Raw genomic sequence first — 27467 nt, forward strand, 5'->3', positions numbered from 1 at the left:
CTATCTTTTTCTCTCTCTCTCTCTCTCTCTCTCTTTATATGAAACTGGAAATGGTAGTTTCTCACCATTTCCGGTTTACATACAGGGATAGGGATCGAGATGACAATCTTCAAATCCTGGATTGACATCAAAAAGCATATCTCGTTGTCTCTCATCAATTTTTGCTCTATGGTGATCACTATTGAAATTACAAGTGGTAGTAAATTTCTACCAGAGGATAAAACTTGGAGATAGTCTATTTCCAAGGTACTGAATTCACGCAGGGGCGTCATTTAGGGAGGGCAGGAGGGGGCAATTGCCCCCCCCCCATATGCTTTAATAAATTGTCTACTAATATACTAGTACAGAACGTGAGATTCTTATGTCAGTGGTGCTCTTGCCCCTCCCAAGCGAAGTCTGAAATGACGCCGCTAAATTCACGCTTCTCGCTAACTATTACCAGCTTGCTCTATGGTGATCAATACTGAACAAGGGAGTTGTGATACATTTCTCCTACTTCCACTTTTAGTAGATAAACCAATGAGTTTCGTTTCACAGTATAAAGCTACGGTAGACTTCCAATCTTTGCGAATTGAATACTCAAACTTGCAGTACAACAAGTAGCACAACTAAAACGCCTGGTTGCAATAGATTAATAAGATCAAAGATAGAATATGTTCATCGGTTGCTGAATCCGTATCAAAAAGCCATTATTAGCTTTCTCTTATTGTTTTTGTTCTATGGGATAAAGACTAAAAGCATTTATGGCTAATTTGAACCACATACGGCTTGAATAGTGTTATATTCTTAGGAGGTTGAATCGATTACAGAAAACCTCTTCTCGATACCTTTTATAGTTTATGCATTAGGCATATGAGCATTGAAACCGAAAGTAAATTTCAAGTATTTTCGGTTTCAGAAGAGTGGTGCAGGTTATGACGATTTATTCTCTTAAAACCTTGAATCGATTGCAGATAATTGTTTATCGCTATATATTAAAATTTTTATTTTATCGCGACAAGTGTTAAAACCGGAAATGTTTAATTGAGTTGAGTTGATTTTGAGTTTAACGTCCCTTTTCAGCAGCGAGGCTATATGAGACGTGGACCTACTGATTAACATGGAATTTGAACCACATGAGCTCCCACTGGGAATCGAACCCAGGTCTTCCGCGCTAAAGGCGCGTATGCTAACCGCTTAGCCATGGAGGAGCTCCGGAAATGTTTAATTTGAATACTTTCAGTTCAAATAGTGGGTTAACGAAGAAGGTGGAATCTATTCTTGGTAGGGATGGGCACGAGCGAGTTCGAGCGAATTTTCTTTGAAACTCGACTCGACTTTAAACAGACATCTTTCAGCTCGACTTGAGAACTCGGCTGGAACAATTTCCATCAACTCGACTCAAATTCAGATTGAATTTCGAGTCGAGTCGAGCCAAATCGAGTCAAATCCTGTGTGTAGTTTCAAGTACTTTTTTCAAGCATCCTACATAGACAATATAATTATTATCAATGATACTACTGCAATTGCGACTATAATAATAATAATAATAATAATAATAATAATAATAATAATAATAATAATAATAATAATAATAATAATAATAATAATAATAATAATAATAATAATTGTAATAACAAAATGTATGAACACGAAAGACAGGCGGTCTGCATACAAAAAACTAGTTGATTGCCGACCTCGGTTGTGTTGAAGTCTATGATGCAAGGACATCGATCATGAGGTCCTGGGTTTCAGTTCCGGAGAAGCAAGTATTCGGGCTCGAGCCAAAAATTGTTAAAACTTATAATCGCCGGAAAAACATATTCAAAACTGCTCGGCATGGATTTAGGGTTGTCAATGTCTCGAGCGACTCGGCTCACAGTCCATTCACTATCGAGCCGAACCGAGAAGTGAGCCGAAATAACAGGCCAAACAATCGAGCCGGTTCGAGCCCTCGGCTGCATTGAGTCGAATCGAGCCGATGGCTCATCCCAACCGAACTGTCTTGAGCTGATGGCTCACCTAAGCCGAATCGAACCGAGTTGATGGCTCCCCCAACCGAACCGGCTCAAGCCATCGGCTCAGTTGAGCCGAGTCGAACCTAGCTGATGGACTCATTTCAACCGAGCAGCTCGAGCAGATGGCTCACCTGAGCCGAATCTATGTCTCATTCCAACCAAGCCGGCTCAAGCCATCGACTCAATTGAGCCGAACGGATGGCTCATCTCAACCGAATCGGTTCGAACTGTTTTGCTGAGTAGAATCCAGCCGAGCCGGTTAACATCACTACCCGGATTGGGCTTCTGCTTCGGCTCAAAAATTCGGCCATGCAGTTCTTAGCGTTGATGGTAAGAACTATAGTAAATACTTATATTGGTGCTCATGACATTAGAAGCTATCTCGTTAAAAAGATCTATTGTCGTCTCGTTATCGAGACAAGACGAGATGCAAGCACTCGAGCAGTGTCTCCTCCCATGAGCTATATAAAATATTCCACATTACTGCTCATATTTACCATGGCTTTCGCTTTTCAGTCTAATCAGACCATGATTTCAAAACGTGTTAAAACGAGCTGAACGAGCGACCCATTTATCAAACTCGACTCGACTCGAAACTCGACCCCAAAAATAGTGACTCGGCTCGGAAATCGACTCGAAAAAATTACCTTTGACTCGACTCGTGCCCATTCCTAGAAAAGTTAATAATGTAGTTTCTTCTGTCAATCAACAAAGTTATCTCATTTTGCAAAAAGTTTTTCCAGATGCTCACTAGAGTGTCTATCGAACACATTTAACGAATATTTATGTTTGTACGCATTCAACGTCAGAAATCAAACTAATGAATATATGAATTAATCTTTCAATAAATGTTGTTATATTTTGTGAGCATTTTGATTCTTTAGGACGTTACTATGTTACTTGGTATGCTCAATTTTCATAATCTCTCAATAATACAATACTGTAACATCACATCTTTACATCGATGCGTGTTTGGAACTCTGTGGTAAGTTGAACATGGTTCGAATGTGTTGTTTCTTTTTGAAAGGAACGGCTTTCTAATAGAAAGCTAGTCCAGATAGTTAAATATAATAATAGTCTTATTATTTATATAATCTGTTTCAAACTTATCATCTTGAAGTGCGCAGAAATTAGGTTTTCCTCGAAGATATATGACAGACTACTATATATACATTACAGTAAACAACAAACATAAACCTAAAAACGTAACCAACATTATATACACATTTTTCAGGAAAATGATATGAAAATCTTTGAGTTTCATGACCCACGATTATGTTGAGGCTACGAGAGTTAATGTAAATGAAAGATGGGATGGAATGATAATGTTGGAGTATACGGGAATTCCCCGAGGAAACCCATGGACACGATGTTATCCACCACAAGCTTACTTGGCCGGGGATTGAACAAAGGATCCAACGCACCAGAGGTAAGCTGCTTTGTTAAGAATCAAGAAAATTCCCCGTAACCTCTCCAAGCAACTGAGTTCTCACATATTTAAAAAGATTTTCGAGGCTCCTGTAGGATCGTTAGTTGCTTCTGTCTCCAGATGTGACTTTTATTTATGTTCGTACTAGGGATGGGCAAAATCAGTTTTCATAATAATTGTTAATCGGTGTGTGAAAAAAGAAACGGCTTTAGTATTACGTTTCGTAAGCATTCTATTCTTACTGAAGTCAACATTGTATCAAATTTGTTCTATCTTGACGATGTATTAAGTTGTGTAATACTGTTGTACTTGGAGGTACACTCTTGAACATGGGCGGCTATCCTGAGAGCTCTGGTATCGGGTCTCCCAGAAGATTCCTTGATCCAACGTATTTGTATTATTAGATATTTGACATAGCTGACAAGTAAACCTTACGTTTGGGTGAATCGAGTTGCTGACTGAGACACCTATGAGAAAGTAGTACTAAACGTGGTCAGTATTTCAGTGAAGTTGTAGGTGCGAAGCTCCAGGCTTTAGTAGATACAGCTACCAGAACATCACATGGAAGTACAAAATAGTCTTCATACAGTTGGAGGTAAAAGCTCTGTAAAACCTCTTGTAACGACAAAAGGTGAATAACAAATATATGGATACATATTAGGACTACTGAGAAGTCATATAGTAAGGGTATACCTGACGGCGGCCATCTTGAAATCCGCCATTTTGAATTAAGGTTAAGTTTTTAAAATAGGAATAGGGTCATGTGATACATGATTTAAGGCGCAAATTTAATCAGAGGAACAATGGTGACGTTAATTTTGATTTACGCGCAATTGGTAAAAAGTTACAGGGAAATTAAATATTGTTGCAGCATATGTATTAGTCCTTTACCCCACCTTGTAAATTTTGTGTTAATGATAATAATTAAATAAAAAGCAGGTGGATAAATATTAGGTCTATGGTAAGAGTTGCCTTGATGGCGCCCATGTTCAAATCCGCCATTTTGAATCAGACAAAAGTTTTAAACAAAACGCATAACATTGACACCTTATTAATAGCAAATTTTACCATAAATCCAACGGTATAACCATTTTTGCTTTATCATTAGCCAGCACAAAATTAAATGGGAATAGAGTAATGCAATAGACCCCCACGCGAGCACTTACGGGTTAAACAGGTGCAGAATATCAACAATAAAACAAAATCAAATGACATTAATACAAAACCATTCCCTGACACACACAGCCATTAATCTTACCCTTTCACAAAAAAACAGCAGAGCAACAAACAAGCAGAGATGTTGTCGTGTGTGCATGGCACAGACAAGATGAGCAATAGTACAGTGAGGACAAGAGCAAGCGAGAAATAGATGTGAACAGGATACAAGAAAAACAACGAAATGGCGTGCAAGTACAGCATCAAACAACTAACATTGTAACGCCACCATTGTATTTCTGATTAACTTCTAGCCCGAAGTCATCTATTGCATTACTCTATTTCCCATTTAATTTTGTGCTGGTTAATGATAAAGCAAAAATGGTTATACCGTTGGATTTATGGTAAAGTTTGTTATTAATAAGGTGTCAATGTTATGCGTTTTGTTTAAAACTTTTGTCTGATTCAAAATGACGGATTTGAACATGGCCGCCGTCAGGTATACCCTTACTATATGACTTCTCCCTGGTCCTAATATGTATCCATGTATTTGTTATTCACCTTTTGTCATTACAAGAGGTCTTACAAACCTTTTACCTCCAACTGTATGAAGACTATTCTGTTACTTCCATGTGATGTTCTGGTAGCTGTATCTCCTAAACCCCTGGAGCTTCGCACCTACAACTTCACTGAAATACTGACCACATTTAGTACTACTTTCTCATATGTGTCTCAGTCAGCAACTCGATTCACCCAAACGTAAGGTTTACTTGTGAGTGTACTTCCTCCAGAAAGATATATATGATATATACGGAAACAGGTGCCACTGCACTTCAACTAAATTTTATTAAAATTATTAGATGCGCCTTTGGCGTGAGAGACCCGGGTTCGATTTCCAGCGAGAGCTCATTTGGTTCGGTTTCCACGTTAATCAGTAAGTAGGTCGACATTTCATATAGCCTCGTTCCTGAACTCAAAATCAAATCAAAGTCAAAATTGTTAGAGGTATTTTCAAATTATAACTGGGGTGTTTGCAAAAATAGTATTCCGAGGACATTGCTGATTAGTTGTTGCAAAAGCGACACGAAAATATATTTTTACCAAATTTCTTGAAATTATTAGAACTGTTTTAAATATAAAGTTTAGAGAATGGATCCGATACTCATCTATACAATAATAGTATGCACTAGAACCTGACGAGAGGATAAAATAGGTCAAAAACCTCCGAAGTTTGAAAATTAGATATTCTTTTACCTATAGAAGGGAACGAGATGTATTACTCGAACTTACAGAGATACATACCATATTTTTATACTGCCAGGACAAATTTTTAAAATTGGCAATTTCCAGAATTTCAAAAATGGTTCTTATGCGCCCCTCACCAAAATTAAGGAGATGAACCAACGTTTCCATTGCCAAAATTTAGAGAATGTGGTCCTAGGTACCCGTGGAGAATGACCTCTACGCCAGGGACTCAGTGCCACAAACATTACATGGAGCGACGCACTTAACATTGCTTTTCAAATTATTTTGTACTTTGTAGCGCAGGGGCGGATCCAGGATGGACTTCTGGGGGGGCAGTAGGTCGTAATACTGCAACTTAGAGTTACTTTTATGAACTCTCGAATGGGTTTTATTTATATGTAAAATAAGAAAGTTTCCTCTTCTGGGGAGCGATCGCCCCCCTGTATCCGCCCCTGTTGTAGCGCGTTTTTAAAGTTGATTAATATTTGTTTTAGAAAATATTATATTTTATATACGAATTGAAACATGCATGTTTACCAAATTGTGTCATTAAGATGCGAACATTCCAATACGAATGGGTCCTTTTTATTATCAAATTACATGAAATTTATACGCAAAAAATTTTATTTCTAACAAAACCACTCAAAATGTTGACATATGAAAATTCCTAATTAATATTTGTATCTACAACTTATGAGATACCTTGAATTTAAAATAACTTCCTGTCCTCTGTATTCTACACTTCGATCAACATTTAAAAAATTCAGAAGCCTGATAAATTCAAGAGCGTTGGCGGCATTAGGCACAGCTGGTAACAGATATCGCCGTAGTTCTCTCACAACCCAATAGAGAGTACCTGCGTCCTCTATGCGGTGTCCTGAAAGCACTAATTGAATATGAATGTGTGACTGAGAAAGACAACAACAGCAATAACTGCAGCTTCCACGTAGCGCTTTGAAGCTGTGTTTCTCTGTAGCCACTCCAGAGGGCCGAAAATTAGTCACGCCTCGGCGACGATATATATGAGGAAGTCCAAGACATTTGTATGGACAACTTTAAAAGTGCATTACCACCTGCAGTTCTAAATTTCCTGCAATAGGAGGCAACCCGAAAAACGCTGCCGTTGGTGTGGTTGAGAATTAGAAAGGCGTTGGACACAACCTCAATTTTGTTACAAATATAGCAGTGTGGCAAATTGCAAATAAGAGAATAAAATAAATTGTTAAGAATGGAGCCTTTTATTTATCTTGAGAGCAATGGATGATATAAAAAGTTACAAAATGTTCTTACTTAAGAAGTTCAAACAAGATGAATAGTAAGAAATAGATATCAGAGGAAAGCAGTTTCCATCCTTTAACAAAACGTAAAAAACAAAAAGGCTACTTAATGTAAAGGCTTGATATGAAAGCCTAACAGCACAAAAATAAACATCCACACTAAACGGAAAGAGCGACAAACACAGAATAAGGGACACTAGTGGCATAGCAGACATGCGACCCTCACATACAAGATAAACAGATGGGACCCTAGTTGTAAACCCAATTGTTATAATAATAATAATTATTATTATTATTATTAGTAGTAGTAGTTGTTGTTGTAGTAGTAGTAGTAGTAGTATTAGTAAAAAATTGTTTTCTTTTCAAAATCTCTCATTCTGGCAAAAAGCATGTGTGCATATAGTGGTCATGTGTGCACTTTTTGTCAATAAGCGGTCCCAAACGCCAAAAGGAATGGGAGAGGAACAAAAACATTTCTAATTCTAGGTCAAAGTTCGAAGTACTTGCTTTTGACAGGTGCCTTTTTGTTTCTCTTTTTTCTGGCACAGAAAACTTCGGACGGCTAAGTTGTTACAGTATATGATATTGTAAATTTGCAAGTGGGTTTATTTATATTGCAATTTGTGATCATAAACAAATTGTCATTAGAAGACACTATTGTAAAAATTAAATTTTATTTCTTCATCCATAGGAAGACTTCCTACAAACGATAATCTGAACCGATTTTTGACCGACTGCTATTTATTTACGAGATAGTGTGTGCTACGTTTGACTCTTTCTAATAGAAGAAAGTATTGGGACAGGCAAGTAATAAAGAGGGAGGTGTTCCTTACGTTTCTGTTCGTTTGCAAAAGATTGTGAAGTTACCACATATGTTAATAGTAAGTATAACATCTTTTAATAGTACGTATATTTGTGGTTAATTGCTACTTTACGACTATAGAGCAATAGAATGCTCTTAATGTACAGTTTCGAATATTCGGTAGAGCTCAACGACTTCGTTCAAATAGTAGTGGGTTGGGTAGTTACAACGTTTTGTCTGGTCAGTGTATTGTACCATGTGGAGTTAATACGGGAAGGATATAATGGTAGAATTGCTAGAAAGAAACCATGTATGGATATGATATGATATGCATGGATACGATGGTAGACAGGGCCGGATTTAGGGGAGTGCACCGGTGCACGTGCCCCCCGTCTTCGTTGTAAATATACACTATCTAAAGTAAAAAGCTAGCAGTGAAAATAGCATTGCTTTCCGAAAATTTCTGTCGTCATGTTTCCGTTTGAGGCTTAAAATAAAGAGGAGTTTTCCAAAAGCAATAGTTTAAGTCGATTTTCTGAAGGTTCAAGGAAAAGCATTCACCAAGCAAAGCAATTTAACATTTGTCAAGTAGGGAGAAAACAGAAGCCAGGAAGAAAGGAGAACAATTTTTCCTGCATACCACTTGCGACCCTCTATAAAATACTACTCCCCTCCGTTCTATGTATCAGCGTTGTCAGGTATAAAGAATATTGTCACATGTCACTTTGAAGAGTTTCAATGACATTGGTTATGTTGGTAGTTATGGTGCACCCTCTCAGAAAATCCTAAATCCGACCCTGATGGGAGAATAATAGTTTTTCGACAAGTAAATACCAGCCTACTGTAAAATACGGAGAAGGAAGTGTAATTGTTTGAGTTATATGTTCAAAAGACGTTGGAGAGTTAGTACGTATTGATGAGATTCTGATAAAAGAAATATATCTTAACATTCTTAGGACACATCTTCACAAGAGCGTGGTCAGGTTAATTAGGAGAAACATGTATTAAACAGTAAATAAAACCATATACATACATTGGATATGCAAAAAAGAAAAATGCACGTACAATTAATAACGCGTCCAGTCACCCGCTGCGTTGATAATGGCTTGGCATCTCCGAGGCATGCTTGCACCAAGTTTTCCGCATATTCGCGTGGAAGAGACTTCCAGATATGTTGAACTAGCGTTGACAACTGGGTTAAAGTGAAGACCCGTTTGCCTTGAAGCTTCAGCTTGATGTATGACCAGACATTTTCAATGGGACTAACTTCAGGCGACTGTGAGAGCCAATCCATTCTCTGCAGAGTTTTCTGTGGTACTTACGATGATTGCCCTCTTGCAGTATACAATTTTCATTTCTGTCGATGTACCAACCTTTGGCAGTCCGTAACAAACATCTTTGTTAGATTTGTAACATCTTCCGTGCAGGTAAAAACATGGACGTGCCGAAATCCAATTTTGAGAAACCCCCCAGATATGCAGATTTATGGGATGTTTCACTGTTCGTTGGAACAACCTGTTGGCGGCAGTTGACCAGTTCAGTTGTCTGCTTACATAATCCAACACAGAAGATTCGTCGGTAAAAATTACGTTGTCCAAGTTGTTTCCTTTTCCCACGCCAATCGTTTCGTGACGTGCTTTTCACTTAATAAAGGGTTCTTAACTGTAACTCGATATTTAATATTGTGAGCCCGGAGATGCATTCTAATAGTTACACACGACACATATTAGCCCTTTTGCTTTCACTTGACGCAATGTTAAGGCTGGAGTTCGCGAAAACAGCATAATAATCATTTTTCCACTTGTGGAGTCACTTTTCCTTTTGACGCACGTTCTTGAAAGATATTCAGGTTCTTCACCACTTTATAGCGTTTTACCCACTTTTGTATACACGACTCCAAAAGTGCATTACCACCTGCAATTCTCCCTTTCCTGCAATATTAGACAATCCTAAAACACTGGTGTTGAGGTGGTTGAGAGTTAGAAGAGCTTTGGAACAAACCTCAATCTTTGTTACAAACATAGCAGTGTGGCAATCTGCAAATAACAGAATAAAATAAATAGTTAAGAATGGCGATTTTATTATCGTGAGTACAATGGATGACATGAAAAGTTACAAAATGACCTTGCTTAAGCAGTTCAAACAAGAAGAATGGAAAGAAATAGATAACAAAGGTAAGCAGTTTATCTTCATTTTAAAAAAAAACTCACAAAAAAAGAAAAAGCTTACATAATGGAAAGGCTTAATATAAATGCCTAACAGCACCAAAACAAACATCTACAAGAAACGGAAAGAGAGACAAACACAAAATAAGGGACGTTAGTGGCGTAGCAAACTTGCGGATAATAATAATAATTATTATTAATAATATTATTACTATAATTATTATATCATTATTATTAAAATTTCCTTTCCTTTTCAAAATTTCTGACTTTGCCTAACAGCGTGTGTGCATATAGCAGTCATATGTGCACTTTTTGTCAAGGTGCTGTTCCAAAGAGCAATAGGGATAGAAATCTAGGAGAGAGAGGAACAAAAAATTTCTTAACATAAATTTAAGGTCAAAGTTCGAAATACTTGCTTTTGACAGGTGCTTTTTTGTATCTCTTTTTCTGGAACAGAAAACTTCTGGCGGTTAAGATGTTACAGTATATGATATTGTAAATTTGCAAGTGGATTTATTTATATTGCAATATGTTATCATAAAGAAATTGTCATTAGAAGACATTATTGTAAAAATTAAGTTTAATTTCTTCATCCATAGCAAGTCTTTGGGCCCTTATACCTCACGCCCCGAATATCGATATCGAAAATTTATTATGTTGATATATCGATGTCGATATATTCGTGATATCTAATGTTGATATATGTCAATATCAATATCGACGATAATATAAGAAATTATGCAATATTATTATTATTATTACTAATAATAATAATAATAATAATAATAATACGGTTATAGAGATGCTTGAAACATTCATTAAGTCACTTTCAAAATGAATGCGAAGCTTAGTGGCCAGATGAAATACTCAACTTCCAATAGAACTGTAGATCTCGGAGACACATCTAGCATAATGTCAAACGTTTAATACATGCTTTGTTTTCGAGTGATTCGGTAGTGTTCATTGGACGTACTGATCCAAAATACATTCTAATAAAACCAATAGGTAGCGTAGGTGATGATACCTTCAATTCCATACTACTAATGGGAACTGAACAAAAAGAAAGAAAGAAAGGAAGAAAAGAAATGAAAAAGAAAGAAAAAGAAAATGAATGAATCTCATTTACTGCTAAATATCTATCAGAAACACCCTATATTAAAATTCCAAACTGTATCATAATGAAAAGTTACAAATGTTCAAAACGAAAATTGGACGTTCCTTATAGATGTAGCAGACTTTGCATGTTTCAGATTACAATTGTAAATAAAACACATTGAATTATAGGATGGAAACAAATTTTGTGTCAAACCAATACAAATAAAATTGGTTGTTTTCAAATAACCAAAGAGGGGGGCATTTTCTCGTCATCTCTGAAGATTTATTGTTCCGAACGATTTCATCTATTACGGATATAACGTTGTAATTCGCACTGTTGGAGCCATTATTTTACGCAAAAACTCCATTACCTGGCGGGGAACCGAACCGAGATTTTCCGCGTGTAAGTCTTGTACTGTAACTACTACTCCAATGATTGCCTTACCCAGACTTTGCTTAACAAGTGGTGTTGTGTTTCTTTCTGAGAACGATAACACGAAAAGTGCTGCAGATCAATGAAATGTTTGGAATGTCCTGGTAATTTCCTTACCCTTTCACAACAAACATTCGTAAATCGTCTCTATCATGATACAGGTGTTTGCTTCCACATTCTTAAGGATTGCTAGTCCAGTATGAGAAATCTATTCTTCACGATCACTTTGTTATAAGAAAAACAACTTGGGGGTGAAAAAGACTGGAACCTAGGTTGGAAAGTGTACTGCTTGTAAGTCTGCTACTTTACCAATACACTACCATGCCATATGAAGCTGAAATCCAAATATTGCTAACTTCAGCTTTGGAACGAACGGACTCTACTTGTAAGGTTATTTACACGAAAATGCACAACGAAATTCATTCATTCGACGACCTAGAGACAAATTAGTGCCCACTAATAAGCGAAATGACATACAATCCAGGAAGAAATACAGAAATAATAACATATTATGCAGTACTTTTGCCGTGCAAAGTTCAAAAGAAGGCGAATAATAATAATAATAATAATAATAATAATAATAATAATAATAATAATAATAATAATAATAATAATAATAATAATAGACAACTATACTGTTAAGGTGAACAATTATTATTATTATTATTATTATTATTATTATTATATTATTATTATTATTATTATTATTATTATTATTATTATTATTATATTATTATTATTATTATTATTATTAAGGTATATCTAAAATAATTGCAACAATTTTGACATCATTGTTTAATTGGAGTTTAGCATCTCATTTCTATCCAAATGTATGGAAAACTGTTGTCGTAACTCCAATTCCGAAAACTGATGGAAGGTTCGTAACTGACTATAGACCTATTTCTATTCTTGATGTAATACCAAAAATTTTTGATCAGCTTATTTACAATTATCTTTATAGTTCCGTTGAACATTCTACTATACCTGAACAGTATGTTTTTTTGAGGGGTAAATCAACTGAACTAAATTTTAATAAATTTTTGACTTTGGTTTGTCCTGTTGTGCATAATCGTGGTCAAGTTGATACTATCTATTTTGACTTTGCTAAATCCTTTGACAAAATATCTCATCATATGCTTCTTAACAAACTTCATTCTTTTGAAATTCCTAAATCCTAAATCCTAAAGAATGATTCGCTTCCTACTTGTTTGATCGTAAATTTGTAGTTAGATATATGGGTTGTAAGTCATCTGTGTACAAGATTTCTTCGGGTGTTCCTCAAGGATCCAACTTGGGTCCATTATTATTTTCAATATATGTGAATATTGGTAATTATTTGAAATGTTCTTTTTTACTGTACGCTGATGATCTGAAGATATTTTCAGAAATAGCAAGTAATCAGGATCAGCTTAAATTACAAGCCGATATTAATTCAGTTTATCAATGGTCTGTACAAAATTTACTTCCCTTGAACATGAACAAAATAAAAAGTATATCGTTCTCCAGGGAAACGAATATATCATATTTTTCATACTCAATAAATCAGCATACAATTCAACCTGTTTCAGTCAACAAAGACTTAGGCGTTATGATGGATTCTAAATCACTATTTGATCATCATGTTACTACCATGGTTCCCAAGGCTAGAAGGAATCTGGGACTCATCAAATGGGTTGCTAGAGATTTTAAAGACATTGCAACATGCAAAATCTTATATTGTGCATATGTTCAATCCCACTTGGAATTTGCTAGTTTAATCTGGAACCGTAATCTTATTAGTATTACTTAAATTCTGGAGTTAGTCCAGATTTCCTTCTTGACTTGGTTAAAATATAAATTTAAATTATACGATCTGACTAATACGGAGATTCTTGCTAAACTGGATACAGTTTGTGTATTGTCTATTGAATTTTCATTCTCTATCTTTTACCTATATTGTTTATATTTGTCCATGTGTTTTATTAGTAATATTTTTCTAATTTGTTTATTTTTTATGATCAACATATGTAAATTCTTAGTAATACATCCTGTTTAATTTAATATTTACTGTATTGAGGATATGTTTGTAATTTTATTTTATAATTTAGTTTGTATTAAACTGGTGTAAAAATTTCTTTATTTACTTTTTTCTGTATTTGGTTGTGATGACTTCATGTATTTTAATTTCTCTTTGTTTTACTTGTATTTTTCTTGGAACATTTTATTGTACATAATTGTATATATGACCATTATGGCTTTGGCTGTGGTCTTTATCATCCATAATAAATAAATAAATTATTATTATTACTAGCGTACTTGTGACGTTGCATGGCGAAATTAACTGCATAATATGTTATTATTTCTGTAATTTTTCCTGGATTGTATGTTATTTCATTTATTAGTGGGTACTATTTTTTCTCCAGTTTGTCGAATAAATACATTTAGTTGCATCGTGCCGGACATAAGTCCTTGACCAGGTAATGACTACTACTTATGAACCAAATGCAGAGTATAAGAATTGAATCTTTCTTATCTGTAGTTTTGTGTGGAGAAGAAACTAAATTGTGAATGAAAGATTTAAGAACAACTCAAATTATCAATAGAAACTATGCCAAAGATTATTGACTTATTGCATCATAAAATAAATACGAAATACGTTTTGAAACGAAGAAAAATAATGTATAACTTGTGTTCCCAAAATATAATTTGGGGTTTTGGTAACACTCCACCCACCACTATCTTACGGCCCTTCCCCTCCCCCCAAAAAGAGAGGAGGGTTACCCAAAATAATGTTCGAGAAGACTATAGTAACATTGCGGATGAGTGTTATTGTATTTTCCAGCAGTAATACTCATGTGCCCCAAATTCGTTACCAATAATCATTGGGAAGACTGCCTAAAAAACTTAACATTAAATCTCCCAAAGGAAAATGAACTTTTGTGATTTTGCCCCAATTAAAATTTAAAACACTCAGACATTTTTCAATAAGAATACCAAATTTCACATTAATAGTGTAAAAACTTTATGTTCTTCCAGTGCTATTGAAAAGTAAACGATTTATGGACAGGCAGTGTATATATATATATATATATATATATATATATATATATATATATATATATATATATATATATATATTTGAGCGGAAATAGGGTAGAGTAGGTGTTTGAACCCCAAATTTCCGCTACATAATGACAGTTGAAGAAACCAGGGTTGCAAAAATAGTTTTTTCTTTTAAAAAAAAGAACAAAACCTGTGTTTAAAGCATGTGCATGTTTGTTTTTTTTAAAGAAAATATGTTTGAAATGTAATAAATATGTTTTGAAATACTCACGAAAAAAAACATGTTTTAAACTCCAGGAAAAATTACAAAAATAATAATATATTATGCAGTTAATTTCGCCATGCAACTTCACAACTACGCCAGTAATAATAATAATAATAATAATAATAATAATAATAATAATAATAATAATAATAATAATAATAATAATTGTTCACCTTAACAGTATAGTTGTCTATTATTATTATTGTTATTATTATTATTATTATTATTATTATTATTATCCTTATTATTATTACTCGCCTTCTTTTGAACTTTGCACGGCAAAAGTACTGCATAATATGTTATTATTTCTGTATTTCTTCCTGGATTGTATGTCATTTCGCTTATTAGTGGGCACTAATTTGTCTCTAGGTCGTCGAATGAATGAATTTCGTTGTGCATTTTCGTGTAAATAACCTTACAAGTAGAGTCCGTTCGTTCCAAAGCTGAAGTTAGCAATATTTGGATTTCAGCTTCATATGGCATGGTAGTGTATTGGTAAAGTAGCAGACTTACAAGCAGTACACTTTCCAACCTAGGTTCCAGTCTTTTTCACCCCCAAGTTGTTTTCTTATAACAAAGTGATCGTGAAGAATAGATTTCTCATACTGGACTAGCAATCCTTAAGAATGTGGAAGCAAACACCTGTATCATAATAGAGACGATTTACGAATGTTTGTTGTGAAAGGGTAAGGAAATTACCAGGACATTCCAAACATTTCATTGATCTGCAGCACTTTTCGTGTTATCGTTCTCAGAAAGAAACACCACACCACTTGTTAAGCAAAGTCTGGGTAAGGCAATCATTGGAGTAGTAGTTACAATACAAGACTTACACGCGGAAAATCTCGGTTCGGTTCCCCGCCAGGTAATGGAGTTTTTTGCGTAAAATAATGGCTCCAACAGTGCGAATTACAACGTTATATCCGTAATAGATGAAATCGTTCGGAACAATAAATCTTCGGAGATGACGAGAAAATGCCCCCCTCTTTGGTTATTTGAAAACAACCAATTTTATTTGTATTGGTTTGACACAAAATTTGTTTCCATCCTATAATTCAATGTGTTTTATTTACAATTGTAATCTGAAACATGCAAAGTCTGCTACATCTATAAGGAACGTCCAATTTTCGTTTTGAACATTTGTAACTTTTCATTATGATACAGTTTGGAATTTTAATATAGAGTGTTTCTGATAGATATTTAGCAGTAAATGAGATTCATTCACTTTCTTTTTCTTTCTTTTTCATTTCTTTTCTTCCTTTCTTTCTTTCTTTTTGTTCAGTTCCCATTAGTAGTATGGAATTGAAGGTATCATCACCTACGCTACCTATTGGTTTTATTAGAATGTATTTTGGATCAGTACGTCCAATGAATACTACCGAATCACTCGAAAACAAAGCATGTATTAAACGTTTGACATTATGCTAGATGTGTCTCCGAGATCTACAGTTCTATTGGAAGTTGAGTATTTCATCTGGCCACTAAGCTTCGCATTCATTTTGAAAGTGACTTAATGAATGTTTCAAGCATCTCTATAACCGTATTATTATTATTATTATTATTATTATTATTATTATTATTATTATTATTATTATTATTATTATTATTATTATTAGTAATAATAATAATATTGCATAATTTCTTATATTGTCGTCGATATTGATATTGACATATATCAACATTAGATATCACGAATATATCGACATCGATATATCAACATAATAAATTTTCGATATCGATATTCGGGGCGTGAGGTATAAGGGCCCAAAGACTTGCTATGGATGAAGAAATTAAACTTAATTTTTACAATAATGTCTTCTAATGACAATTTCTTTATGATAACATATTGCAATATAAATAAATCCACTTGCAAATTTACAATATCATATACTGTAACATCTTAACCGCCAGAAGTTTTCTGTTCCAGAAAAAAGAGATACAAATAGCACCTGTCAAAAGCAAGTATTTCGAACTTTGACCTTGAATTTATGTTAAGAAATTTTTTTGTTCCTCTCTCTCCTAAATTTCTATTCCTTTTGGTCTTTGGGACAGCACGTTGACAAAAAGTGCACATATGACTGCTATATGCACACACGCTGTTAGGCAAAGTCAGAAATTTTGAAAAGGAAAGGAAATTTTAATAATAATGATATAATAATTATAGTAATAATATTATTAATAATAATTATTATTATTATCCGCAAGTTTGCTACGCCACTGACGCCCCTTATTTTGTGTTTGTCTCTCTTTCCGTTTCTTGTAGATGTTTGTTTTGGTGCTGTTAGGCATTTATATTAAGCCTTTCCATTATGTAAGCTTTTTCTTTTTTTGTGAGTTTTTTTTTAAAATGAAGATAAACTGCTTACCTTTGTTATCTATTTCTTTCCATTCTTCTTGTTTGAACTGCTTAAGCAAGGTCATTTTGTAACTTTTCATGTCATCCATTGTACTCACGATAATAAAATCGCCATTCTTAACTATTTATTTTATTCTGTTATTTGCAGATTGCCACACTGCTATGTTTGTAACAAAGATTGAGGTTTGTTCCAAAGCTCTTCTAACTCTCAACCACCTCAACACCAGTGTTTTAGGATTGTCTAATATTGCAGGAAAGGGAGAATTGCAGGTGGTAATGCACTTTTGGAGTCGTGTATACAAAAGTGGGTAAAACGCTATAAAGTGGTGAAGAACCTGAATATCTTTCAAGAACGTGCGTCAAAAGGAAAAGTGACTCCACAAGTGGAAAAATGATTATTATGCTGTTTTCGCGAACTCCAGCCTTAACATTGCGTCAAGTGAAAGCAAAAGGGCTAATATGTGTCGTGTGTAACTATTAGAATGCATCTCCGGGCTCACAATATTAAATATCGAGTTACAGTTAAGAACCCTTTATTAAGTGAAAAGCACGTCACGAAACGATTGGCGTGGGAAAAGGAAACAACTTGGACAACGTAATTTTTACCGACGAATCTTCTGTGTTGGATTATGTAAGCAGACAACTGAACTGGTCAACTGCCACCAACAGGTTGTTCCAACGAACAGTGAAACATCCCATAAATCTGCATATCTGGGGGGTTTCTCAAAATTGGGTTTCGGCACGTCCATGTTTTTACCTGCACGGAAGATGTTACAAATCTAACAAAGATGTTTGTTACGGACTGCCAAAGGTTGGTACATCGACAGAAATGAAAATTGTATACTGCAAGAGGGCAATCATCGTAAGTACCACAGAAAACTCTGCAGAGAATGGATTGGCTCTCACAGTCGCCTGAAGTTAGTCCCATTGAAAATGTCTGGTCATACATCAAGCTGAAGCTTCAAGGCAAACGGGTCTTCCTTTAACCCAATTGTCAACGCTAATTCAACATATCTGGAAGTCTCTTCCACGCGAATATGCGGAAAACTTGGTGCAAGCATGCCTCGGAGATGCCAAGCCATTATCAACGCAGCGGGTGACTGGACGCGTTATTAATTGTACGTGCATTTTTCTTTATTGCATATCCAATGTATGTATATGGTTTTATTTACTGTTTAATACATGTTTCTCCTAATTAACCTGACCACGCTCTTGTGAAGATGTGTCCTAAGAATGTTAAGATATATTTCTTTTATCAGAATCTCATCAATACGTACTAACTCTCCAACGTCTTTTGAACATATAACTCAAACAATTACACTTCCTTCTCCGTATTTTACAGTGGGCTGGTATTTACTTGTCGAAAAACTATTATTCTACCATCAGGGTCGGATTTAGAATTTTCTGAGAGGGTGCACTATAACTACCAACATAACCAATGTCATTGAAACTCTTCAAAGTGACATGTGACAATATTCTTTATACCTGACAACGCTGATACATAGAACGGAGGGGAGTAGTATTTTATAGAGGGTCGCAAGTGGTATGCAGGAAAAATTGTTCTCCTTTCTTCCTGGCTTCTGTTTTCTCCCTACTTGACAAATGTTAAATTGCTTTGCTTGGTGAATGCTTTTCCTTGAACCTTCAGAAAATCGACTTAAACTATTGCTTTTGGAAAACTCCTCTTTATTTTAAGCCTCAAACGGAAACATGACGACAGAAATTTTCGGAAAGCAATGCTATTTTCACTGCTAGCTTTTTACTTTAGATAGTGTATATTTACAACGAAGACGGTGCACACCCTAAATCCGGCCCTGTCTACCATCATATCCATGCAGTTTTAACTTAAATTCGTTTATAAACAACATATTCCCACCAATTTTTGGCTTTATCTTAGAAAGCTCTAGGAAATTTAAGTATCTTATATTTCTTAATTTGTACAATGCATGGTTTCCTTCTAGCAATTCTACCATTATATCCTTCCCGTATTAACTCCACATGGTACAATACGCTGACCAGACAAAACGTTGTAACCACCCAACCCACTAATATTTGAACGAAGTCGTTGAGCTCTACCGAATATTCGAAACTGCACATTAAGAGCATTCTATTGCTTTATAGTCGTAAAGTAGCAATTAACCACAAATATACTTACTACTAAAAGATGTTATACTTACTATTAACATATGTGGTAACTTCACAATCTTTTACAAACGCAAGCAAACGAACAGAAACGTTAAGAACACCTCCCTCTTAATTACTTGCCTGTCCCAATACTTTCTTATATTAGAAAGAATCAAACGTAGCACACACTATCTCGTAAATAAATAGCGGTCGGTCAAAAATCGGTTCAGATTATCGTTTGTAGGAAGATTCTAGCCTAAATTGATGTGACACAAATATCCCTTTCTATTTAAAAATATTGTATGGTATGTAATATGCGGAATTCAAGTTGGCTGCAATGATCATTTAACTCAGTTTTAACATCAATACTAACCTGTAACATTTGCTTTTCCTTTGTTCACGTGCCTCTTTGTTACTGCCCTGTCATGATACTTTTTTCTATTAGATACATATGTAAAACACCCTGTCTCATAAACAGATTTCTATGTGTAAAAAATGAGTTCACATTCTCATTTGTGGGAATATAAAGCCTAAATTGAAGTGTGAAATCATAGCCTGTTCCATTTAAAAAATGTACGATCTGCAATATAGCGAAATTCAAGATGGATTCCACGGTGACCACACTCCAAATCAATGCGGTTTTTGCAATAATACCAATTGCAACATTTAATTTTCCTCCGTCTAGGCATGTCGTTATTATTGTTCTGTCCCAATACTTTTGACGAACATTGTATGGAGATCCACACAGAGAAAAATCCGTTCTCCGGACAGCGGTATATTGTACAAATATACGGAATCCTCTTGCTTACTATAGAAATCAGTTCGGAGCATACGTTATCCGTATGCTATATAGGCACATACTGCCCTTAGATGTTACATCATGCCGTTGCAGGATGTCTGACATCTAACAGTTTTCCGTATATCACATGCATATACTTATGTTACCTTCGTCAGCTATATGTTACATACGTCCATTTGTATGTGAGAGCCTGACCGCCTGCAGTGTTTCATACGGCAAGTACGTAGAGATGGAACATTTATACAGAAAGTATTATAAAACATGCGTTTTCAGTTATACGTCTGCTGTACGTTGTCCAAAAAATACAGGAATTACGCATGTAAGGTATCTTTTTAAGTACGCCACCTACATTTTTTTCTCAGTGCACATGTATGTTCTTACAGCAAAATTAAACAAAAGTTTTCAAGAGAATAATATTCATATAATATGTGTTTCTATACTTTGATCCAGGGGCAGAAATGGAATTTTAGAACTAAGGAAATAGTCATTAATAGATAAAGTCTGATTGGACTATGTCTCGAGAATACGAACTCAGAGAGACGCGGGTGAAAGCAAACTTTCATCGAGAACCGACTTGGACGATAAAGATTGTTGCAGATCAAACAGCAACCAAACAAAATTAAGATCACCATTCAAGTTTTCATTTTTGTTACTAATAACCACTGATATTTTTCCTTCAGTTGGACAAACACTTCTACTTACTAAGGGAACACTATCCCATCGCGCATCTTTGATTTCCACTCCTGTTTTGATTTCAGGCTTTTTGGCCGTGGTACCATTTCTACCCGAGCCCTTTTAAGCGAGCACTTTTCTCGCGTGGCGCTTTTCACCAAGGCCCTTTTCGTTCGGGCCTTTCTGTCCTCGCCCTTTTGTCTGGGCCCTTCTGACATGGAACCAGTAAATTCAGCCAGTTTCAGTTCCGGTAGTGGGTGTGTTGTTAATCTTATGTACAGGGTGTTTCAAAACAACAAGGACAACGTTTAGGAGGTGATTGCTGACCAAGATAAGACAAAAAGTATAGACCAACCTGGGTGCACAAATGCTTCCTTTCAAAGTTATAGGCTGCCGAAAACATGAAAAACTGAACTTTAAAGGGCCATAGCTCCAAAACTAAGGACCTATCCTAGTCGGATCAAGGCTTCACTTAGGAACCAATACGTGCGCTATCCAAAAATACATGTTTCAGAATCATGCGGAACTAGTGCAACAATTTTGCCGAAGTTCTGCAGGATTCTGAAAGTAGGATATTTGGATAGGGCACATAGTAGTTCCTAAGTGAAGTCTTGACCCGACTACGGTAGGTTCCAAAGTTTTGGAGCTGTGGCCCTTTAAAGTTCATTTTTTTCATGTTTTCGGCAACCTATAACTCCGAAAGGAAGCATTTGCGAACCCAGGTTGGTCTACACTTTTTGTCTTATCTTGGTGTCAGGAATCACCTCCCAAAAGTTGTCGATGTTGTCTTGAAACACCCTATATATATATATATATATATATATATATATATATATATATATATATATATATATATATATATATATATATATATATATATATATATATACTATTAAGACGCTGTATCGATTCGATTGAAAAAAACTTGTGGCTATCTATTATTATTTTTGTTCTATATCGATTAATGTTGAAACCGGAAATAATAGTGAATAGAACATATAAACAATTTCTTGTTTCGATAGAATGTTGTGGATAGTTATATGCTGTCTTAAGACGCTAAATTGTTTACAATAAATCGCTTCTCCCTATCTATTACCCTTTTCGTTCTAGCGATAAAAGTTGAAAACAAAACAAAGGTATTTGAACTATTTCCGGCTTGAATGAAGGGTTAATGCAGGAGGTGAAACCTATTTTGGGGGCTCTGAATCGACTGCAAGAAACTGCTTCTCAATATCTATTACTGTTTTTCTCTGATACCTGTCGACTGACGGACGGACAAAGCCGTTCTGTAAGACTTTTGACTTAAGCATAGCTTAAGCTTATAATAACGGGGAACAATGAGTATATTCTTGGGACATTGAATTGGTTCTGGAAAACCGCGTCTCTCTGCATAATTACCATTTGTGTTCTGTGGTGATGAACAATGTAACAGAAAGCGATAGATCTCTATCACTTCTGGATTCTGTCCGTTACAAAACTATGCTTCTCGCTATTTCTTACCGTTCTTGTTCTGATGCCAGCCGACAGACGAACGGATGGATAGACAGACAGATGAACATAGCCGTTCTATGATATTTCCTATACGTATGCATAGTATACTGCAGTTCGGAAGTCCAAACAAATGAAATGAATTCAGTTTGTTTTAGGAAAATTATCCGTTTTCCGCTTCTCAGCAAAGTTTTCGTTGTCGTTTTTCGAAAAAAATTTCGTTTTTCGATTTTTGAAAAATGTTTCGTTTTTCGTTTTCCAAAAAAAAATTTTTTTCATTTTCGAAAAATTCATTTTTCGAAAAAATGTGGCCATCCCTAATCTGTTCTTGCGAATATAATTGAGATGTTCCTGTCTTTCTATGGTTTTCTTGAACTTTGTAACCCGTAAAATATCATATTTTCATTTTTTTGTGTGGATAATTACAATATGAAAATCTCAAATATTATACATTAATTAATTGTACAGTTAGGGGACCATCCTACCAAAGGTTCATGATGCACCTTCTAAATACGTTTGATATGCGTTCGAGACAATAGTAGCCCCAATACCTGCTTCTGAACTTTACCAATAGCTTAGATGTCCGATAACCTTCCCCCTACTTTTGTGCAGTCATGATACAAGAAGTCGTTCTTGTATAGGCTACAGTGTAATTTTATTTTGTTGTTGTTGTTGTTATAAGCATAGCACTCATTTTCTGGCCACTCCAAAATGTTAATGACTCACGCGTCAATATCAATATGTGAACATCACTGAAATATATCAAATCAAACTCTAATGTATAATTTTTCCGCTAACAAACAAGTAAAGTTGGTGTACTAAGGCTCTCAATCCTTCGATTATGATTACATTTTAGCGAGAACAAAATCGTCACTGGAAATCAAATCTAAAAGCATGAGCATTACATGGTAAATTTACAAACTATTCGACTAGTCGGGACACCTTTATAAGAATCTTTGAGTTTAGTAAAATAGTATCTGACAGTGTTATTAACGTACCTGTATATAAAAATGAAATGTTTGTGGTTTCATATCTCTTGAACCACACTACCGATCTCGATCAAATTTTCAATAGATGAAGTTCGGGCTCGAAATGTTTTTATCATTTCACATCGACGTTGTAACCTAAGTGAGGGGGAGGACAAGGGGAAGATATTTAAGATGATCGGAAATGACCGATATTAGTGTCGGATCCACAGTTTCCGGGATCTCTGAAACAAACAGTGACATTTCCGATGCCGTTTAAATCCAAATTCACCCCACAACTTGGGAGGAGTGAGGGATATATATATATATATATATATATATATATATATATATATATATAGCAATGATCGAAAATTACCGATATTAGTGTCGAATCCACAGTTTTTGGGGTCGCTGAGATGAACAGTGACACTTCCGATGCCGTTTAAATCCAAGTTCAGCCACCATTACTCTTTACGTCCAAAATGAAACATATTCTCTCTGTGCGAAGAACGAGTAATCTGAAAATTGCAAATAAATACAGGCTAGGTAGAATTTGTTATTTAGGGGCACGATTTTGATTTAAGGACTTCTACCAAATTGAATTAAAATTAAGCTACTTACCGCGCTTTACTCGTCTCATTCATGGTGACTCGTTTCTTCTACAGCACAACCATGATCTTTTACAAATTAGATCATCTTTGCACTGGAAATGAACGAATGTTGTAACTACTATCTTATCAACGTTATCTTTGACTGAATGCTATCAGAGAAGTTTTCGGAAAAGAAAAAACGGATGGAGCTGTTAGGTGTATACTTACAAACACCTTCTATTTGTTTTCTGCTGCTTATCAATGTCAGAATATCCCAGATTAGCGGCATGAAATAGTACCAATACCAATGTGATGTACTTACGTCTATTTGAAACACTCGTAATCTAATTTCCGGAATCAGTCGTGTTGACTGGATTTTTCTGTAGTTTTAATTCAATAATATATACAGAAATGGCTAATATGATAGTAAAATTGTCTTTCTTTCTTTCTTTCTTCGATTCAAAAGTCCCACAGTTATGCTCCGAAGCTAAGGAGACGGTGATGATGATAATGACTCGAACGGTGGAATGAAGAAAGTAGGACGAAACGAGAGAACCCAACGAACACCCAAGTACACCATAAAATCCACTTGGTGAGTGCTGGAAATCGAACCAGGATCTTCATGCACCAAAGGTGAGCCCTCTACCACTCAGTAGTCGCAGTCCCGGTAGTAAAATTATATAAAGTAACGAGATTCACACTCCTTCACATTGAGTTATGATTTAGAATATCATATTTATGATTTAAAAGTTTCGGATATAAAAATAAGGTATGTAGGATTTATTTGATTAAGTCCAGGACTTGTAATATTAAGCTACATTAATTATCATGATATATTTCTTTTACTGTGATTCGAGCTTATTCGTTCACAGATCTGCATAAGGTCTGGATCAAATAGCGGAGCAGTGTTGTGAATGCCTGAAAAAAAAACCGGAAATTTTGAGTTTAAAAAAAAAACAGTTTTTACCGTTTTCTTTTTCTCGAGCTTGGATAAAAATGAAAATTTTAGGAAAAAATGAAATTTTTGAATATTTTACTACATTGTGCTTTTAAAATGAAAACTATTATATATTTACTAGTTTACAGTTAAGATCGTTGAGTATTTACGTTTATTGTATTAAAATAGGGAAAATTAGTAGCAACAAATATATGTGTACCACTCCTTTAAAGTTAGCACCGTGATAGAATGGATTTATGGCTACAAAAGATAGTATAATGTAACCCTAGCTAGATTAATTAATATAGACGAATTTAAATTATCTTAAGCAATCTTATGAAGTTCCTGCTTTATGGCAAAGAAGTGTTAAAATAACGGGGCCACATTAATTTTAGTTAATACCGGTATGTTAAAATGAAATATATATTTTATGGAGATACGTATCCTCCTTGTGCTGTTTAAAATGTACTGAAATTTTGAACCCATTAGAAAAAAATATTTTCTTCGGAAATGGTAAAAACCGGAAAATATAATTTAAAAACTATTTCTTCGCCCGATGCTAATCTTATTTGCTGTAAGCTGTCTGCAGCACGTATACAGTATATTTTCCTAGCAGGAAAAGTACTTAAAGCAAAAGGCTTTCATTTTACTTTTAGTTTTCTGATTTCTGGTAAAAATCCCTTTTTATTATTTGTATATTTTCAAACTCGAAAAAGACAGATGATCTTATTTATATACACATACATCGCACAAGTACGTAATTTTGAGCAGCGAGAAATACATTAAAGAATTTAACACCTGAAATTTCCGTTCGTTATTAAAAACTAGCAGAATACCCGTTCTTCGCACTGGGAGAATACATTTCATTTTCGACATGAAGTGAACAAAAGTGTCAACAATGAACTTAGGGGCCCAAGAAACTATGAATTTGATACTAGCATCGGTCATTTTTAATTATTTTTACATGTCTCCTTTCCCTTTAGTAGTACTAATGGGGGCTGAATTAGGACTAAAACGGCATCGGAAGTGTTACTGTTCATCTCAGCGAACCCGAAAACTATGGATTCGACACTAGTACGATAATTTTTATATCTCTCCCATCTCCCTGCCCCCAAGTTGGAGGATGAATTTGGATTTAAACAGCATCGAAAGTGTCACTGTTCATCTAAGCAGCCCTGAAAACTATGGATTCGACACTAATATCTATCATTTTCCTTCATTTTTATATATTTCTCCCTCCTCCGATTTGCGGGGATAAATTTGGATTTAAACGGCATCGAAAGTTTCACTGTTCACTTCAGCGACCCCGAAAACTATGGATTAGACATTAATTTCGGTTATTTTCAATCATTTTTATATATCTCTCCTTCCCCCTCTCCAAAGTTGAGGGCCTGAATTTTTATTTAAACGGCATCAGAAGTGTTATTGTTCATCTCAGCGGCCCCAAAAACTATGGATTCGTCACTAATATCGGCCATTTTCGATCATATTTTGGATCAAAAGATCCAATATATTTCAGGGAGAAAGTTTCTTGTACGCCTTATATCTCAAGAACTACATATAGTGCAGCCAAACCAAAACTACCACTTAACTCAGTATGATGTGCTTATTCCGTAAAAATTACAAAATATCGATTTAGGGGCCATTTAAAATTTTTGTGGCCCCTGATCCAAAAAATCAAATATATTTCATTCAACCAAACGTTTTTTTTGTACGTCTTATATCTGGAGAACTGCATATAGTGTATGCAAACCAAAACTACCACTTAACTCAGTATGATGTGCTTATTCCGTAAAATATACGGAAACTCGATTTAGAGGCCGTTCAAAAAAAAATTGTGGCTCCTGACACAACATCTAATTATTAGCCAAGATCGCAATCTTTTGATCCATTTTTAGGATCATTCCTTAAATTCTTGTTATATATCTCGACTCTCCTCCGATCCCAAGTTACAGGGATGAATTTGGATTTAAGCGTCATCGGAAGTGTCAGTGTTCATCTCAGCAACCCCGAAAACTATGGATTCGACACTAACATCGGTCATTTTCAATATATATCCCCCTTCCTTCCTCCAAGTTGCACCTTCAAAGTGAAATGATAAAAACCATCCCAGGCCCGATCCTCATCTATGCTGAAAATTTTATCGAGATCTATCTGGTGGAACAAGAGCTGTTAAGTTACAAGTATAGTCACTTTCATTTATATCTATATCTATATCTATATATCTATATATATATATATATATATATATATATATATATATATATATATATATATATAGTGAATCAAAAGTCTGGACACGGTGGAATAACTCGAGAACTGAACTTCCGATCGAAAACCAAAAAACACGTGCTTAGTAATATTAAAAAAAAAAAAAAAAACTACCTGATGAAACCAAACTCGACCCTCTAAACCCACTCTGTGGGGGCTGGGGTGGGGTCAACTTTGAAATTTCAAATGGAAACACCAATTTTTTATTGCAGATTTGGATTCTACGGCCCAAACTATGTAAGGTTTCATCAACACTTTTCCGTCGATGCATAATATGGCGCAGTATTCGGGGAAAATAAACGGCCCCTAAATACCCACATTTCGTTCATGAGCTTGGTATTTTAATATTTCCGATCT

General features: G+C 35.1%; 1 protein-coding gene across 1 annotated transcript in view; it reads right to left on the reverse strand.

The window, feature by feature from the left end:
• Positions 1-24022, reverse strand: part of LOC145688251 (dedicator of cytokinesis protein 7-like) — a 256560-nt gene extending 232538 nt beyond the window's left edge. The window contains exon 1 of the mRNA XM_081762205.1: positions 23934-24022. Coding sequence (XP_081618331.1) covers positions 23934-23956 — 23 coding nt within the window. The 5' untranslated portion in view covers positions 23957-24022. The remainder of the gene's footprint in view (positions 1-23933) is intronic.
• Between the last annotated feature and the right edge of the window lie 3445 nt (positions 24023-27467).

This window comes from Thermobia domestica, chromosome 6 (genome assembly GCF_964235325.1).
Source record: "Thermobia domestica chromosome 6, izTheDome1.hap1.1, whole genome shotgun sequence".
Taxonomy (NCBI): Eukaryota; Metazoa; Arthropoda; class Insecta; order Zygentoma; family Lepismatidae; genus Thermobia; species Thermobia domestica.